The 16,780-nt window shown below is 42.0% G+C and overlaps 1 protein-coding gene across 9 annotated transcripts in view; it reads left to right on the top strand.

The window, feature by feature from the left end:
• The first annotated feature begins 6,278 nt into the window (after positions 1–6,278).
• The window catches only part of NUDT13 (nudix hydrolase 13), a 40,992-nt gene continuing 30,490 nt past the window's right edge, over positions 6,279–16,780 (top strand). For 5 of the 9 annotated variants that reach the window (XM_054503805.2, XM_054503804.2, XM_063670498.1 and 2 more), the window contains exons 1-3: positions 6,293–6,411; positions 10,153–10,244; positions 14,974–15,113. In XM_054503805.2, the coding sequence (XP_054359780.1) occupies positions 10,162–10,244; positions 14,974–15,113 (223 nt within the window). In that variant the 5' untranslated portion in view covers positions 6,293–6,411; positions 10,153–10,161. Of the gene's footprint in view, positions 6,496–10,152; positions 10,245–14,973; positions 15,114–16,780 lie in introns of those variants that run through there. The other 4 variants (XM_054503807.2, XM_054503802.2, XM_063670497.1 and 1 more) reach the window with 4 other exon arrangements.

The raw sequence follows: 16,780 nt of genomic DNA, 5'->3' as shown, positions 1-16,780 counted from the left end.
TGCACTCCCATGTTTATTGCAGCACTATTCATAATAGCCAAGATTTGGAAAGAACCTAAGTGTCCATCAACAGACAAAAGGATAAAGAAAATGTGGTACATATACAAGGAAGTACTATTCAGCCTTTGAAAAGAATGAGATCCTGTCAATTGCAACACCACAGATGGAACTGGAAGATATTATGTTAAGTGAAATAAGCCAGGCACAGAAAGACAAACTTCTCATGTTCCCACCCATTTGTGGGAGCTAAAAATTAAAACAACTGAACTCATGGAGATAGAGAATAGCATGATGGTTACCAGAGGCTGGGAAGGGTAGTGCGTGCGTGCGTGTGTGTGTGTGTGTGTGTGTGTGTGGCAGTGTGGAGAATGAGGATGGTTAATGGGTACAAAAATAAAGTTAAATACAACGAATAAGATCCAGTACTTGGGCCAGGTGCAGTGTTTCACGCCTGTAATCCCAGCACTTTGAGAGGCCAAGGCGGGAGGATCACTTGAGGACAGGAGTTTGAGACCATCCTGGCCAACATGGTGAAATCCTGTCTCTACTAAAAATACCCGCCAAAAAAATTAGAATTGGGCAACCTGGTCGGGCACAGTGGCTCACGCCTATAATCCCAGCACTTTGGGAGGCCAAGGTGGGTGGATCAGTTGAGATCAGGAGTTCATGACCAGCCTGGCCAACATGGTGAAACCCCATCTCTACTAAAAATTTAAAAAATTAGCCGGGAGTGGTGGTGGGCACCTGTAGTCCCAGCTACTCGGGAGGCTGAGGCAGGAGAACTGCTTGAACCCGGGAGGCGAAGGTTGTAGTGAGCAGAGATCGCCCTACTGCACTCTAGCCTTGGAGACAGAGCAAAACTCTGTCTCAAAAAAAAAAAAAAAAAAAAAAAGGGCAACCATCACCACAATCAATTTTACAATTTTTTCATCACTCCGTTTTAAAAATCTTGCAAAAGCCAGGTGTGGTGGCTCACGCCTGTAATCCCAGCACTTTGGGAGGCCAAGGCCGGTGGATCACTTGAGGGCAGGAGTTTGAGACCAGCCTGGGCAACATGGCGAAACCCTGTCACTACTAAAAATACAAAAATTGGCAGGGCGCGGTGGCTCACGCCTGTAATCCCAGCACTTTGGGAGGCCGAGGCGGGCGGATCACGAGGTCAAGAGATCGAGACTATCCTGGCTAACATGGTGAAACCCCGTCTCTACTAAAAATACAAAAAATTAGCCGGGCGCGGTGGCAGGCGCCTGTAGTCCCAGCTACTCGGGAGGCTGAGGCAAGAGAATGGCGTGAACCCGGGAGGCGGAGCTTGCAGTGAGCCGAGATCGCGCCACTGCTCTCCAGCCTGGGCGACAGAGCGAGACTCCGTCTCAGGAAAAAAAAAAAAGTAGCCGGGTTTGGTGGCGGGTGCCTGTGTTCCCAGCTCCTCGGGAGGCTGAGGCTGGATCACTTGAGCCTGGGAGATTGAGGCTGCAGTGAGCCGTAACTGCGCCATTGCACTCCAGCCTGGGCGACAGAGGGAGACTCTGTCTTTTTTTTTTTTTTTTTTTTTTTTGAGACACAGTCTCCCACTGTCGCCCAGGCTGGAGTGCAGTGGCGCGATCTCGGCTCACTGATACCTCTGCTTCCCGGGTCCCAGTTCAAGCAATTCTCCTTCCTCAGCCTCCGGAGTAGCTGGGATTACAGGCACGCGCCACCATACCTAGCTAATTTTTGTACTTTTAGTAGAGACAGGGTTTCTGCATGTTGGCCAGGCTGGTCTTGAGCTCCTGACCTCGTGATCCACCCGCCTCGACCTCCCAAAGTGCTGGGATTACAGTCGTGAGCCACCGCGCCCGGCTAAGATCCTGTCTTAAAAAAAAAAAAAAAAATCCCACGAAAAACAAAATCCTGTTTCCATGAGCAGTTACTCCTCATTATCTTTGAACACTATCCTCATCCCCATCCCTAGGCACTTTTTGTCTTACAGATTTGCCTATTCTGAATATTTCACATAAGTGCAATCACAACCCTAGGTATATTTCATATAAATTGCCCCCATTCCTAGGCGACCACTAATCTGCTTTCTGTCTCTATAGATTTGCCTGTTATGAACATTTCATAGGAATACAATATGTACTCTTTTTTGACTGGATTATTTCACTTAGCATAATGTTTTCAAGCTTTATCCATATTGTAGTATATATAATTCCTCTTTGTTGCCAGAAATATGTCATTGTATGGTTGGATATGCCACATTTTGCTTCTCCATTTATCAGTTGATAGTCATTTGGGTTGTTTGTACTTTTTTTGGATATTGTGAATAATGCTTCACAAAAATTAATTTACAAGTTTTTGTGGACATTTGTTTTCAATTCTCTTGGGAATATAAACCCAGGAGTTAAATTGCTGGGTCATTTGGTAACTCTATATTTAACTTTACGAGGAACCACCAAACTGTTTTCAAAAGCGGCAGCACCATTTACAATCTCACCAGCTGTGTATGAAGATTCCAATTCCACCACATCCTCACCACTCCTTGTCATTATCTGCATTTTGATTGTAGCTATGCTATTGGGTATAAAATGATATCTCATTATGATTTTGATTTGCATTTCCCATGCAAATCTTTTCATGTGCTTATGGGTCATTTTTCTATCTTCCTTGAAGACATATCTATTCAGATTCTTTGCTCATTTTAAAATTTGGTTGTTTATCTTTTTATTACTGTGTTGTTTAAATGTTCTTTATATATTCTAGATACAAGTCCCTTGTCAGATACATGTCTTGCAATAATTTTTCCCAATTCTGAGTTATCTTTCTATATTCTTCATGATATTGTTTGTAGCACAAAAGTTCTTAAAATTTTGATAATGTCTTATTTTTTCCTTTGTTGCTTATGCAAAAAAAGCCAGATGAGATTTTAATAGAAATTGCATTGAATCTGTAGATCAGTTTGGGGAATATGCCATTTTAACCAAATTAGGCCTTCCAATTTATGAACATGGGATTCTTTCCATCCTTCCAATATTTTCCAATATTTATGTTCAATTTCTCTACCTCAAACCCAGTCAGAGATACAATCCAGGTCTATAGTATGGTGGTCAAAAGCACAGATTCTTTCTTTAGACAGATTTAGGTTAATATCCCAACACTTCTACTGATTAGCTGTGTAAATATGGACAAATTACTTTTCTTTTTTTTTTTGAGATGGAGTTTCACTCTGTTGCCCAGGCTGGAATGTAATGGCGCAATCTTGGCTCACTGCAACCTCCGCCTCCTGGGTTCAAGCAATTCTCCTGTCTCAGCCTCCCGAGTAGCTGGGGCTACAAGAGCACGCCACCACGCTTGGCTCATTTTTGTATTTTTAGTAGAGACGGGGTTTCACCATATTGGCCAGGCTGGTCTCAAACTCCTGACCTTGTGATCCACCCACCTTGGCCTCCCAAAGTGCTGGGATTACAGGCGTGAGCCACCCCCCGTCACCTACTTAATTTTTCTAAGCCTATGTTTTCTCATCTGTAACGTGCAATTTTTTTTTTTTTAGACAGAGTCTCTCTGTTACTAAGCTGGATGGAGTGCAGCAGCATGATCTCGGCTCACTCCTGGGCTCAAGCAATCCTCCTATCTCAGCCTCCTGAGTAGCTGGGACCACAGGTGCATGCCATCATGCCCAGCTAATTTTTGTATTTTTTGTAGAGATGGTGTTTTGCCATGTTGCTCAGGCTGGTTTCTTGAACTCCTGAACTCAAGCAATCTTCCCACTTCAGTCCCCAAAGTGCTGGGATTACAGGCATGTGCCACCACACGCAGCCTGAAGTACAAATTGTAATATGGATTTCACAGGATGTGAGAATTAACGACAAATATGTGGGACACTTAGCATAGTGCCTGGAACGCAGCAAATGCTCAGTCTGAGCTATTTTTATTATTATAGCACTTAACAATTACTACAAAAATAGTTATTTTGACTTTTTAAATTATTAGAGCCCCAATTTCCCCCTAAGCATGTTTCTCCATCTCCTTAGAATCCATTGACTTTATATCTTGTTTCCCTACAATTTTCTGGGTCTTCCTTAAGGATAATGAACCAACCTGATTTTTTTTTTTTTTTTTGAGACAATGTCTCACTCTGTCACCCAGGCTGGAGTGCAGTGGCACAATATCAGCTCACTGCAACCTCTGCCTCTCGGGTTCAAGCGATTCTTGTGCCTTAGCCTCCCAAGTAGCTGGGACTACAGGTATGCGACACCAAACCTGGCTTAATTTTGTATTTTTAGTAGGGTTTCACCATGTTGGCCAGGCTGGTCTAAAACTCCTGACCTCAAATGATGTGCCCACCTCGGGCTCCCAAAGTGCTGGGATTACAGGCATGAGCCACCATGCCCGGACTACTCTGATCTCATCTCTGATCACCATACTCTTTCCTAGCCTTTCCTCAAACGTGCATGGCACACTCCCACCACAGGGCCTTTGCGTATGCTTATTTTGCTCTGTCTACAAATCTCTTTCCATAGATATAAACTTGGTTTCTTCATCACCTTCTTCAGGGTCTTTGTTTAAATATTATCTTAACAATGAGGCTGACCATCCTATATAAAATAGCAAAATAATTCCTCTACTTATCTTGCTTTATTTTTCTTCTTAAGCTTTATAACCACGACACATTGTATATTTACTCGTTTGTTTCCCCTTCTAGAATGTAAGTTACATGAGGACAGAGATTTTCATGCTTTGTTCCCTGCTGTATCCTATCCCTATAACAGTCCTAGGCACATTGGGTACTCATTACATACAGGTTGAATGAGTGGACTTCTTCTCTTGGCTGGGTGCAGTGGCTCACGCCTGTAATCTCAGCACTTTGGAAGGCCGAGGCGAGTGGATCACTTGAGGTCAGAAGTTTAAGACAGCCTGGCCAACATGGCGAAACCTTGGCTTTACTAAAAATACAAAAATTAGCCAGGCATGGTGGTGTGCACCTGTAATCCCAGCTACTCGGGAGGCTGAGGCAGGAGAATCGCTTGACTCTGGAGGAGGAGGTTTCAGTAAGCCAAGATTGCACCACTGCTCTCCAGCCTGAGCGACAGAGCAACTCCCTCTCAAAAAAAAAAAAAAAGTGTCTTCTCTCATAGGCAAGTAACTTTAGTACTAAAACGAGAAGAGAGCAGCACCAAAGTAGCTCTGCTGAGAGGTGAAGCCAGCTGGACTTCCTGGGTGGAGTGGGGACTTGGTGAACTTTTCTGTCTAGTCAGAGAATTGTAAATGCACCAATCAGCACACTGTAGAAATGTACCAATCAGCACTCTGTGTCCAGCTAAAGGACTGTAAACACACCAATCAGCACTCTGTAAAAATGCACCAATCAGTGCTGTCTAGCTAAAGGATTGTAAACGCACCAATCAGCACTCTGTGTCTAGCTAAAGGATTGTAAATGCACCAATCAGCACTGTGTCTAGCTAAAGGATTGTAAGCACACCAATCAGCACTCTGTGTCTAGCTAAAGGATTGTAAATGCACAAATCAGCACTCTGTCAAATGGACCAATCAGCACTCCATAAAATGGACCAATCAGCGCTCTGTAAAATGGACCACTCAACAGGACATGGGCAGGGACAAATAAGGGAATAAAAGCTGGCACCCCAGACAGCAGCAGCAACCTACTCGGGTCCCCTTCCACGCTGTGGAAGCTTTGTTCTCTTGCTCTTCACAATAAATCTTGCTGCTGCTCACTCTTTGGGTCCATGCCACCTTTAAGAGCTATAACACTCACCGAAAGCTCCGCGGCTTCATTCTTGAAGTCAGCAAGACCAAGAACCCACTGGAAGGAACCAACTCTGGACACACTGCTAGGAGACTGCTTCCAGTCAAATGGAATGCTCTTCCTCTGATCAAGAAATGAATCCTACCATAAGTTCAAACATATCTATACATAACTATACAGAGTCCCATTCTTTTAAATTGGAAGAACTTCATGAAATTTTAGAGCTAGTTCTAAAGTGTGCAGAGAAAGAACTAGAGATATACTAAGGTTGAAAGGTATTTGATTCCCACCCCTACTTCATCCTCTCCCCAGTCTCATAATATATGCCTTCTCTGTATGAGGGTGGACTTAATGACTTTATCTTTTTTTAATTAAAAAATGGATCTAATACTAATCTACTTTCTCCAAGGATACAGTAGTTCTCTTGGTAATAAGATCTTAGATGTTCATGCTTTTGACAATCATGGTTAACTTGCAGTTGGAGAACACAGCCGCATGCCTGGGAACTGAACTACAATTCCCAGAGTGCATCTCTAGGAGGATTCTGGGAAGTGTGGCAGAAGCAGCAATGGTGCCTCCGAGGAACGGAAGCCGTTGAACGTGAACATTTGGAGTTTCCTCTTTTGTACTGATTCCTGAGGACTAGGAAGGTGCCCCGAAAAGAATTCAGAGTGAGTACAGTGAAACAGAAACCTGCTCAGCTTCTAAGTGCAGGAAGGACTTCACAGGGACGCATGATCAGAACTTGAAAAAAGGTCGTGGTCACAGCATTTTAACATTTTAGCTTTATCTCTTCCTTTTTGCAGAAACCAGGGATATAACCATAGTTTTGCCTCATAACTGTGGAGCTACCTCAGTAACCACAGCTAATCATTTTCTGATACTTTTTTGGAGAGTCATTTAAAAATGGAACTTGCTAACTTCTCACATTGTGCCTTAATTTTTATTTTTTTTTAAAGGGGGGAAAATTATTTTTTAGAAAGCAAACTATAAAGCAGGTCAGTGAGACCTTCAAAGCTGTATTCCCGTGGTTTCTCAGTTTTCCATATTTCCCCATCCCATGGAGGTCCAGTCGTGGAGAAATGGACTCTAAAAACAGGCGGAGTATCACTCGGTCGCCCAGGCTGGAGTGCAGTGACGCGATCTGCGCTCACTGCAAGCTCCGCCTCCTGGGTTCATGCCATTCTCCTGCCTCAGCCTCCCGAGTAGCTGGGATTACAGGCGCCCGCCACCATGCCCAGCCAATTTTTTTTGTATTTTTAATAGAGACGGGGTTTCGCCGTGTTAGCCAGGATGGTCTCCATCTCCTGACCTCGTGATCCGCCGACCTCTGCCTTCCAAAGTGCTGGGATTACAGACGTGAGCCACCGCGCCCAGCCTAAAAAAAACACTCTTAAATACTAGGCAACCTGGCCTCTTCACGGTGGAAGTAACCACTAGATTCAAAATGGGCTTGTTTTGTTTTGTTTTGTTTTGAGACGGAGTCTCGCTCTGTCGCCCAGGCTGGAGTGCAGTGGCACGATCTCGGCTAACTACAAGATGGGCTTTTTTGTCACGCTGTAGTACTTTATAATTAATCTTTCTTTTGGAAAGATGAACAGGATAAGAAAGGTGTGAATCATTTGTTATGGGGGGTTCAAAGAAACTATTAATGTTAAAGCACCTTGCCTCATCATTTAGTAGTTGGGTAAGACTGCTATTACCTTTCATCTCTATCAAACATTGTACTTTTAAAAACATAAATAGCTCTGTGACCATCAGCTCATGAGTCAGCAGGCCATGATAATCTACAACTGGCTAAGGTTAATTTAGTAGCAGAAACTAGGCAAAACATCAGGCAGCAGTTCCCAAGGTCCAAGAAACTCACCAAATGAATTCCCTTTGGCTCACAGAATATGGTTAGGTGTTTTGGGGAACAGTGCCATGGAGGTAGCCTCATTAACCAGTTAGTCTCAGGAACTACTATTTTATTAGGCTTTTCTTTTGTCTTAAAAGGAATAAGTACACATGGCTAATTTTTTTTCAGTACAGAAAAATGAACAAAATAAAAATTACAGGCACCTTTTTCAATGTTTATCTTCATCCCACTCCCCCAAATTAGTCACTCTTAACAGTTTGGTATGTATACTTCTAGTTATTTGAAAAATATAAATAAGGCTGGGGGCGGTGGCTCATGCCTGTAATCCCAGCACTTTGGGAGGCCCAGGCAGGCAGATCACCTGAGGACGGGAGTTCGAGACCAGCCTGACCAACATGGAGAAACCCCGTCTCTACTAAAAAAAATACAAAATTAGCTAGGCGTGGTGGCGTATGCCTGTAAACCCAACTACTCGAGAGGCTGAGGCAGGAGAATCGCTTGAACCCGGGAGGTGGAGGTTGCGGTGAGCCGAGATTGCGCCATTGCACTCCAGCCTGGGCAACAAGAGCGAAACTCAGTCTCAAAAAAAAAGAAAGAAAAATATAATTAAATACATATAATTTATGTATATTGGTATGTCTGTGTCCTTTTCTTTATAAATTAATTAGGTTATGTTAACCAACTGTTACCTGTTTTTTTTCTCCAGCTTTATTAAGGTATAACTGACAAAAAACGTATATACTTATAGTTTACAATGTGATGTTTTGATACAGGTATACATTGTGAAATGATTAAATCTAGCAAATTAATATATTCATCACCTCACTTTTTTTGTGTGTGTTGAGAACATTTAATATCTACTTTCTTAGTAATTTCCAAGTATATATTATGAACTATAGTTACCATACAGTACAATAGATATCCAGAATTTATTCATCCTAACTGAAACTTTGTACACTTTGACTAGTATTGCCTCCAATTCCTCCTTGCTTTTTTTGTTTACTTAATAATATGTTCTGTCTCTCTCCCTGTTACTATATATATATATATTTTCACTGTTATATTATTTTCTATTTGTTCTTTTTCTTTTTCTTTAAGACGACGTTTTGCTCTTGTTGCCCAGGCTGGAGTGCAATGGCGCGATCTCGGCTCACTGCAACCTCTGCCTCCTAGGTTCAAGCGATTCTCCTGCCTCAGCCTCCCAAGTAGGCGGGATTACAAGCATGTGCCACCACGCCCAGCTAATTTTGTATTTTTAGTAGAGATGAGGTTTCTCCATGTTGGTGAGGCTGGTCTCGAACTCCTGACCTCGGGTGATCCGCCCGCCTTGGCCTCCCAAAGTGCTGGGATTACAGGCGTGAGCCATCGCACCCAGCCCTTCTATTTGTTCTTAAGTCGTGTATTAATCCATTTTATCATAATTTTCAGTTAACATTTTCGTACATATCCTTTCCTTCCTAGGGTAAATTCCTAAACATGGAATTGCTGAGGAAAAAGAGAGGCTTATTATTTGACACTTTAATAGAGATTTCCAAATCAACCTGTAAAAATATCATACCAGTTTACATTCTGAGTGGTGTATGAGCCAGAAATAATGACTTTAAATACATTTTTTCTAGTATATCACACTAGTTTTGGGGTTATTAAAGTAGGAATAATACTTTTAATAATCTCCTAGAGTGCTTTGCAACCCACATATTGCATACTGGTTTCTGTGAAAGCTGGCTATATATTTGTTTTCTCTCTCCTGCTAGAGTTCCTTGAGGGCAGGGATTTTCATCTTTTACATTTTTGTGTTCTTTAAGGGACCCTGAATAAAGTCAGTACTCAATAAATACTTTGTTGAATGTCATTTGCTAAATATATTTTACCCATGGCTAGGACATAGATTGTAGCCAAAACTGTCCAAGGATTCATCATCAGTGATTCATAATTATGCAACCAAGAAGTAGGACTAAATTTTAGATGTTCCTCGGTCATTTAGTGTCAAAGCTTGCTTTCCTCAGACACCGTGAAAAGGGTGGTTGGTTATTTAACTGTAATGAATTCTTGACTTTTTTTACTGCCAATGTGAGAGGAACTTTTCATGGGGAATAAAATACTGATATACAATTTAAAGGGACCATCTCGGCCAGAATGGATTATTTAGTTACAGATTTTTTTTCTTTCCCAATGAGCTACAAAAAAATAGAAAATATCTTGGATGCATGTGAATTTGCATAGCTGCCTTCTGAAAAAATTTCCTAATGTTGTGACTTTATATATTCTTATCTACAGGATTCCTTCTACTTCATTCTTACTCTAGGTGGGTAGAACAGGTTTCAGTTTTCTAGATTATGAAAGAAGTACTGAAATGTTGAGATCCCATAGCTACTTAGGGGTAGAAATGCAATTTAGAAACAAGATCACCTGACTCCTATTGAGTTTGTCTTTCCTTAATATTACAAAGTGATCCCATTCTGGCTTAAAGTATAACCCTCTTGGCAATTCATTACTTTAAATTTCATATTATGACTTTTTTCAAAACTCCTTTTTTTTTTTTTTTTTTTTTAAGGAACTGACAATGTCCCTGTATTGTGGAATGGCTTGCAGGAGAAAATTTTTTTGGTGCTATAGGCTGCTGTCAACCTATGTTACTAAGACACGGTGAGTTTTAGCCAACCTGAGCTTTGATTATTCTGTTTGGCCCATTAAATTATTGTGATATTATGATTTTATATATATGTTTAGCTTTATGATTATTATATATACATTATATATTATTATATTTGTGTGTGTGTATATATGTGTGTGTGTATATATATATATATATTCATCCATGGTTTCTGGCTCATAACTCTTATGGCCCTTATTACAGTCTTTTGTTATAATGTGGGGCACTTTAGACCTCAGGGGCAGGCCTCAGGAAACAAAATCTCTTTTACCTTCTCCTGTCCTCCTTTTACCTGCCCACGGCAGGACTCTAATCTGATTGCGGGTCCAAACACCCTCATTCCAGAGAGGGTTGTGCCCCATACTCCAGAGGAAGGAAGGCTGCACAGAGAGGCTAAGGAGAACCTGAACAGACAGGCATTGCTGGGTTTCCGGTCAGTCTATTAGTATGAAATCATAACCATTTTGTCCAGTCACATTTCTACATGGTTGTCAATCATGCCTATGTAATGAAGCCACCATAAAAACCCAAAAGGACAGGGTTCAGAGAGCCTCTGGATAGCTGAACACATGGAAGTTCCTGGAGGGTGGCGCACCCAGGGAGGCATGGAAGCTCTGCACCCTCCCCCCACATACCTGGCCTAAATGCATCTCTTCATTTGTATCCTTCGTAATATCCTATATAATAAACCAGTAAACATCAAAAAATATATATTTTTATTTTTTTAGAGATGGAGTCTCACTCTGTCACTCAGGCTGAAGTGCAGTGGTATGATCATAACTCACTGCAGCCTCAACCTCCCAGGCTGAATCAATTCTCCCACCAAGTAGCTAGGATCACATGCGTAGCTACTTGTACACCACCATGCCTGGCTAATTTTTTTTTATTGTTTGTAAGGTAGGGTCTTGCTATGTTGCCCAGGCTGGTCTCAAACTCCTGGGCTCAAGCAATCCTCCTGCCTTTACCTCCCAAAGTGCTGGGATTATAGGCATGAGCCACCATGCCCAGCCTAAGAAATGAATTTAAGTAGTAATCTTGGACTGAAAATACCCCCGCGGCACCACGTGAATACAAATATAAAACTCCTTAGGAAGTATACATTCACAACCAGTGATTCCTACATATAAAGCCCTATCAAGCTCCAAAATTTAGAGGCATATAAAGGCTGGGTGCAGTGGCTCACGCCTGTAATCCCAGCACTTTGGGAAGCCAAGGTGGGCAGATCACTTGAGGTCAGGAGTTCGAGACCAGCTTGGCCAGCATGGTGAAGCCCTGTCTCTACTAAAAATACAAAAATTAGCCAGGAATGGTGGCGTGCACCTGTAGTCACAGCTACTCAGGAGGCTGAGGTGGGAGAGTCGCTTGAACCTGGGAGGTGGAAGTTGCAATAAGCCGAGATTGTGTCATTGCACTCTAGCCTGTGTGATAGAGTGAGACCCTGTCTCAAAGAAAAAAAAAACTTAGAAGCACATAAGCATATAATCCTACATGAACAAGAGTGAACAAACAACAAAATTGTGATACTTGTTTCAGATATTGTTGGACATTTAGGTTGCGTGTACTCCTTTAACAGACTACAAGATTTTTTTTTTTTTTTTTTTGAGATGGAGTCTTGCTCTGTTGCCAGGCTGGACTGCAGTGGCATGATCTCGGCTCACTGCAACCTCCGCCTCACGGGTTCAAGTGATTCTCCTGCCTCAGCCTCCTGAGTAGCTGGGACTACAGACACACGCCACCATGCCCAGCTAATTTTTGTATTTTTAGTTGATATGGGGTTTTGCCATGTTGGCCAGGATGGTCTCGATCTCTTGACCTTGTGATCCACCCACCTCGACCTCCCAAAGTGCTGGGATTACAGGAGTACGCCACCACGCCTGGCCAAGAATATTAACATAATTATTGAATAGAGTCTAAAATTTAAGTATGTTAAAGTGATTAAATAAATCTATTTAAGAATGAATAAAAATAATGAGGCCAGGCACGGTAGCTCACACCTGTAATCCCAGCACTTTGGGAGGCTGAGACGGGTGGATCACCTGAGGTCAGGAGTTCGAGACCAGCCTGGCCAACATGGCAAAACCCCATCTCTACTAAAAATACAAAAATTAGCCAGGTGTGGTGGCAGGCACCTGTAATCCCAGCTACTTGGGAGGCTTAGGCAAGAGAATCACTTGGACCCGGGAGGCAGAGGTTGCAGTGAGCCAAGATCGTGCCACTGCACTCTAGCCTGGAAAACAAGAGTGAAACTCCATCTCAAAAAAAAAAGAGAGAAAAGAATAAAAGTCTATCAATAAAGAATATGATGTGAAAATATTTACATATGTTTAAGAAAAAAGGCTACAAATTAGTAGGTTTGATGGATTCTAAATATACTTATATATGTATCGATGTATAATAGTAATCGCTTAGAGAATTCCAAAGTGTAAACAGTGATTATCCCTGAGTGGTGGGATTTTGATGATTTCCTTTTCAAAAAATTGACAATTGTATATTCTGATTATTAAAGATTGACTATTTTTTACTGTTAAAATAAGGAAAAAGTTTGTTTTAAAATAATCTAAATATTTTCAACTTTGATAATCATAGCAATTTCTATGCTATTATAACTGAAAAGGGAAAATAAATTTTTAAAAATAAGAGTTCCCAATCCAGAGGAGTGTAAGGAACTTTTGGATCTCAATTCCAGTTCCAGTGAGGCCCTGGGTCTAAGACCTTAACCTGGGTGTTTTCGTAGGTGTTTTGCTTTTTAGGGTCATTAGGGCAAGTACAGGTTGTACCACTCTTTCTGTTCTTTTACGAAGGCAGCAGTGTTTGTTCTATTGTTTATATTTGGTAACTTCTGAGTGACACATGTCTCTCCTTTGACATGCATTGAGTCTTTGCCCCAGGAGGCTACAGTGACTCATAATAAGTTTAAAAATATCACAAGTCTTAAAAGATCAGGTTTCTTTTGTCTTCTATTTATAAAGAGCTCATTGTAACCCCTTTTATCACAGTCAGAGTAGGTTCTGAAAGATACCACTGGGGTGCATTTGTCTTTTTGTTTTTTATTTTCATGTTGAGCAAACTTTGCCTACTGGTATTACACGAGTTCTCAGATCCCACAGGAAATATCTGCAAACTATTTTTCCCATTTGACAAAAGAAGCCAGTTTTTACCTGAGCGTCTGTTTTAGCGCTTTTGACAGGCAAAAATGGCTAATCCCAAGGCCCCAGGGGAGTCTGCATTCTGTCCCTGCTGATCACAAGGATTTGAAGGGAGAGACTCAGCCCACCCTTAATGAAGGTACTGGAAAAGCCTGGTACTTACCCCATTACTATTGCCTCTTTTTGAGAAACCAAGAATAGGAGGATGTTCCCTTTTTCCACATTTTCATTTTGGCTACTGAAAATACTATAGCTGGGTGTGGTGGCACACACCTGTAATCCCAGCACTTTGGGAGGCCAAGGGCAGATCACTTGAGGTCAGGAGTTCGAAACCAGCCTGGCCAACATGATGAAACCCCGTCTCTACTAAAATACAGAAATTAGCTGGGCATGGTGGGGCATGCCTGTAATCCCAGGTACTTGGGAGGCTGAGGCACGAGAATTGCCTGAACCTGGGAGGCAGAAGCTGCAGTCAGCCGAGATCACGCCACTGCACTCCAGCCTGGGTGACAGAGTGAGACTCCGTCTCAAAACAGAAAGAAAGAAAATGAAAATACTATCCTTATTAAATAGGTTAAGTATAGGTTTCATCAATGCTGCCTTTGTTTTCTTTTTTTCTTTTGAGACGGAGTCTCGCTCTGTCATCCAGGCTGGAATGCAGTGGTACAATCTCTGCTTACTGCAACCTTCGCCTCCCAGGTTCAAGCGATTCTTCGGCCTCAGCCTCCTGAGTAGCTGGGACTACAGGCGCGTGCCACCATGCCCAGCTAATTTTTGTATTTTTAGTAGAGACAGGGTTTCACCATATTGGCCAGGCTGGTCTTGAACTCCTGACCTCGTGATCCACCTGCCTCAGCCTCCCAAAGTGCTGGGATTACAGGTGTGAGCTACCACGCCCGGCCAGGTGCTCCCTTTGCTAGAGATAAGGAGTTAATGGTATCTACTATGAGATCTAGATGTTTGAAATAAGGGTACATTGAAGGTAAAATTTGTTCTTTATCTTCCCTAGATTGAATGAGGGTCACTGAAGATACAGTGTTTACTCTTTGTCTGCTGTGAAAAAGTCTGTTCCCATCTCTAGGTATTTTGTGGTTGATGTTTTATCACTGTACTTGTTTTCCTTTCACTCCACTGCATGTAAATTCTTGCCTCACAGTGTAATATTGGCAGAGTACCTTGAAGTTCAATTCAGTAAATATTTATTACCCTTGAAGTTCAATTCAATAAATATTTATTGAATCGAGCCATTCAATATGCTAACTACAGAGATACAGAGCTGAGTAAAGCATACCTTCCCCTTAAGGAGATCATAGTCTCTCAGAGGAGACAGACAAATGAACAAATAAACCAGTAGTGCAACCACAGAAGTATGGGTGAGGTACACAGTAAGACAAAGGAGTGAATGAATGATTATCTATAGCCACCTCGAACCCTTTTTTGAGCAAATTAGGTTGTAAATAAATAAAGGCAAATAATCATGGTAAGAGAGGGATGCAGTGACAGCATTCTCAAAGATGAATGCTATACAGGTAACTAAGGGTGGTTTTGTAATGGTTTGATTATTTCCCAAATACAGGTATTTATTTGAACTGAAGGAAGATGATGATGCATGTAAAAAAGCCCAGCAAACAGGAGCGTTTTACCTCTTTCATAGTCTGGCTCCTCTGCTTCAGACTTCAGCACATCAATACCTGGCCCCCCGGCACAGCCTGTTAGGTAAGTCCAGAGTGGACCGGTGGCGTTGACCAGCCTGTGGCCACTAAGCAGAATTCAGCTCATAATGAATTCTAAGAAAGATCCTTGAACTTTGGAGTCTAGATTTTTCAAAAAGCTTTTGAGTCTCATGCTTGTATAACTGCTTCTGCCAACTAATAATTTATTGTATGAACTCTAGTTGTCCAATCAAATATTATTTGGTGATGAAATGAACCACTAATGCCTTAAACCAGGGGTTGGTAAAACTGCTGTCCAAATTGTATCTGCTACCTGTTTTGTAAATTAATTTTTATTGGAACATAGCCATACTCATTCATTGACATATTGTCTATGGCTACTTTTGCACTACAATGCAGAGTTGTGACAGAGACTGTATGACTCACAAAGCCTAAAATATTTAGTATCTCTTTCCAGAAAAAGTTTGCCAGTCTTTGCCTTAGAGCAGTGAATTCCAGCCTCCACGAAGGTATACACTGTTATGCTAATTAAGAGTTCCATCATGGCCCGGCGCGGTGGCTCACGCCTGTAATCCCAGCACTTTGGGAGGCCGAGGAGGGCAGATCACAAGGTCAAGAGATCGAGACCAACCTGGCTAACACGGTGAAACCCGTCTCTACTAAAAATACAAAAAAATTAGCCAGGCGTGGTGGCGGGTGCCTGTAGTCCCAGCTACTCGGGAGGCTGAGGTAGGAGAATGGCATCAACCCGGGAGGCGGAGCTTGCAGTGAGCCGAGATCACGCCACTGCACCCCAGTGTGGGCGACAGAGCAAGACTCCATCTCAAAAAAAAAAAAAAAAAAGTTACATCATAATTTCATTTTTACTAGAAGGGTCAAGATTAAAAGTGAATTAAAATGAATTTGCTTTTAGAACTCTTTTAGCATATTTAACTAAAGATATCTAAGCCATTGGGATTTGTCATTCAAAATGCAAACTTTGGCTGGGTTGGGTGGCTCATGCCTGTAATCCCAGCACTTTGGGAGGCTGAAGTGGGTGGATTGCTTGAACCCAGGAGTTCAAAACCAGCCTGGGCAACATAGTGAGATCCCGTCTCTACCCAAAAACAAAAAATTAGTCGAGCCTGGTGGTGTCTCAAAGACAGAAAACAAAATGTGAACTTTCAGTTTTATATGAGTCACTAGATACTAACTTCTGTACTGCCAGTGAATTTCCCCCATAGGTCAGAAGTTGGAGTACTTGGATAGGTAGTTTCTAGCACTGCAGAAGAATCCGAGGACTCCGTCAGAAGGCACTAAACATTATTTAGAGATTTAGCAATGTTTATGTTGTATTATGGTTTTTGTGTGTGTTATGTTGTATTATAAACAAGTAAATATGAGTCCTTCATGAACAAGTGTATAGGATTTCTCCCTACACAGCACTCATCTCTTAGAGATTGGCATCTCAGATGAGTATTTTGCTCTCGTCCACAAAAGTAGCACATTCTGGAGGTTAATTATAGAATTGGATTGGTCTTTACTTGCAGCCCTGAACTCCTCAGCTCAAGAGATCCTCCCATCTCTGCCTCCCAAGTTTTTGGGACTACAGGTGTGAACTTCAAGGCACCCAGCTGATTTTATTTTTTGTAGAGACAGGGTCTTGCTGTGTTGCCCAGGCTGGTCTCAAACTCCTGGCCTCAAGCGATCCTCCCTGCCACCCAGCCTTGG

Source organism: Pongo pygmaeus, chromosome 8, assembly GCF_028885625.2.
Source record: "Pongo pygmaeus isolate AG05252 chromosome 8, NHGRI_mPonPyg2-v2.0_pri, whole genome shotgun sequence".
Classification (NCBI taxonomy): Eukaryota; Metazoa; Chordata; class Mammalia; order Primates; family Hominidae; genus Pongo; species Pongo pygmaeus.
Note: the sequence above shows the minus strand (reverse complement) of the source record. Positions and strands in the feature narration are given on the sequence as shown.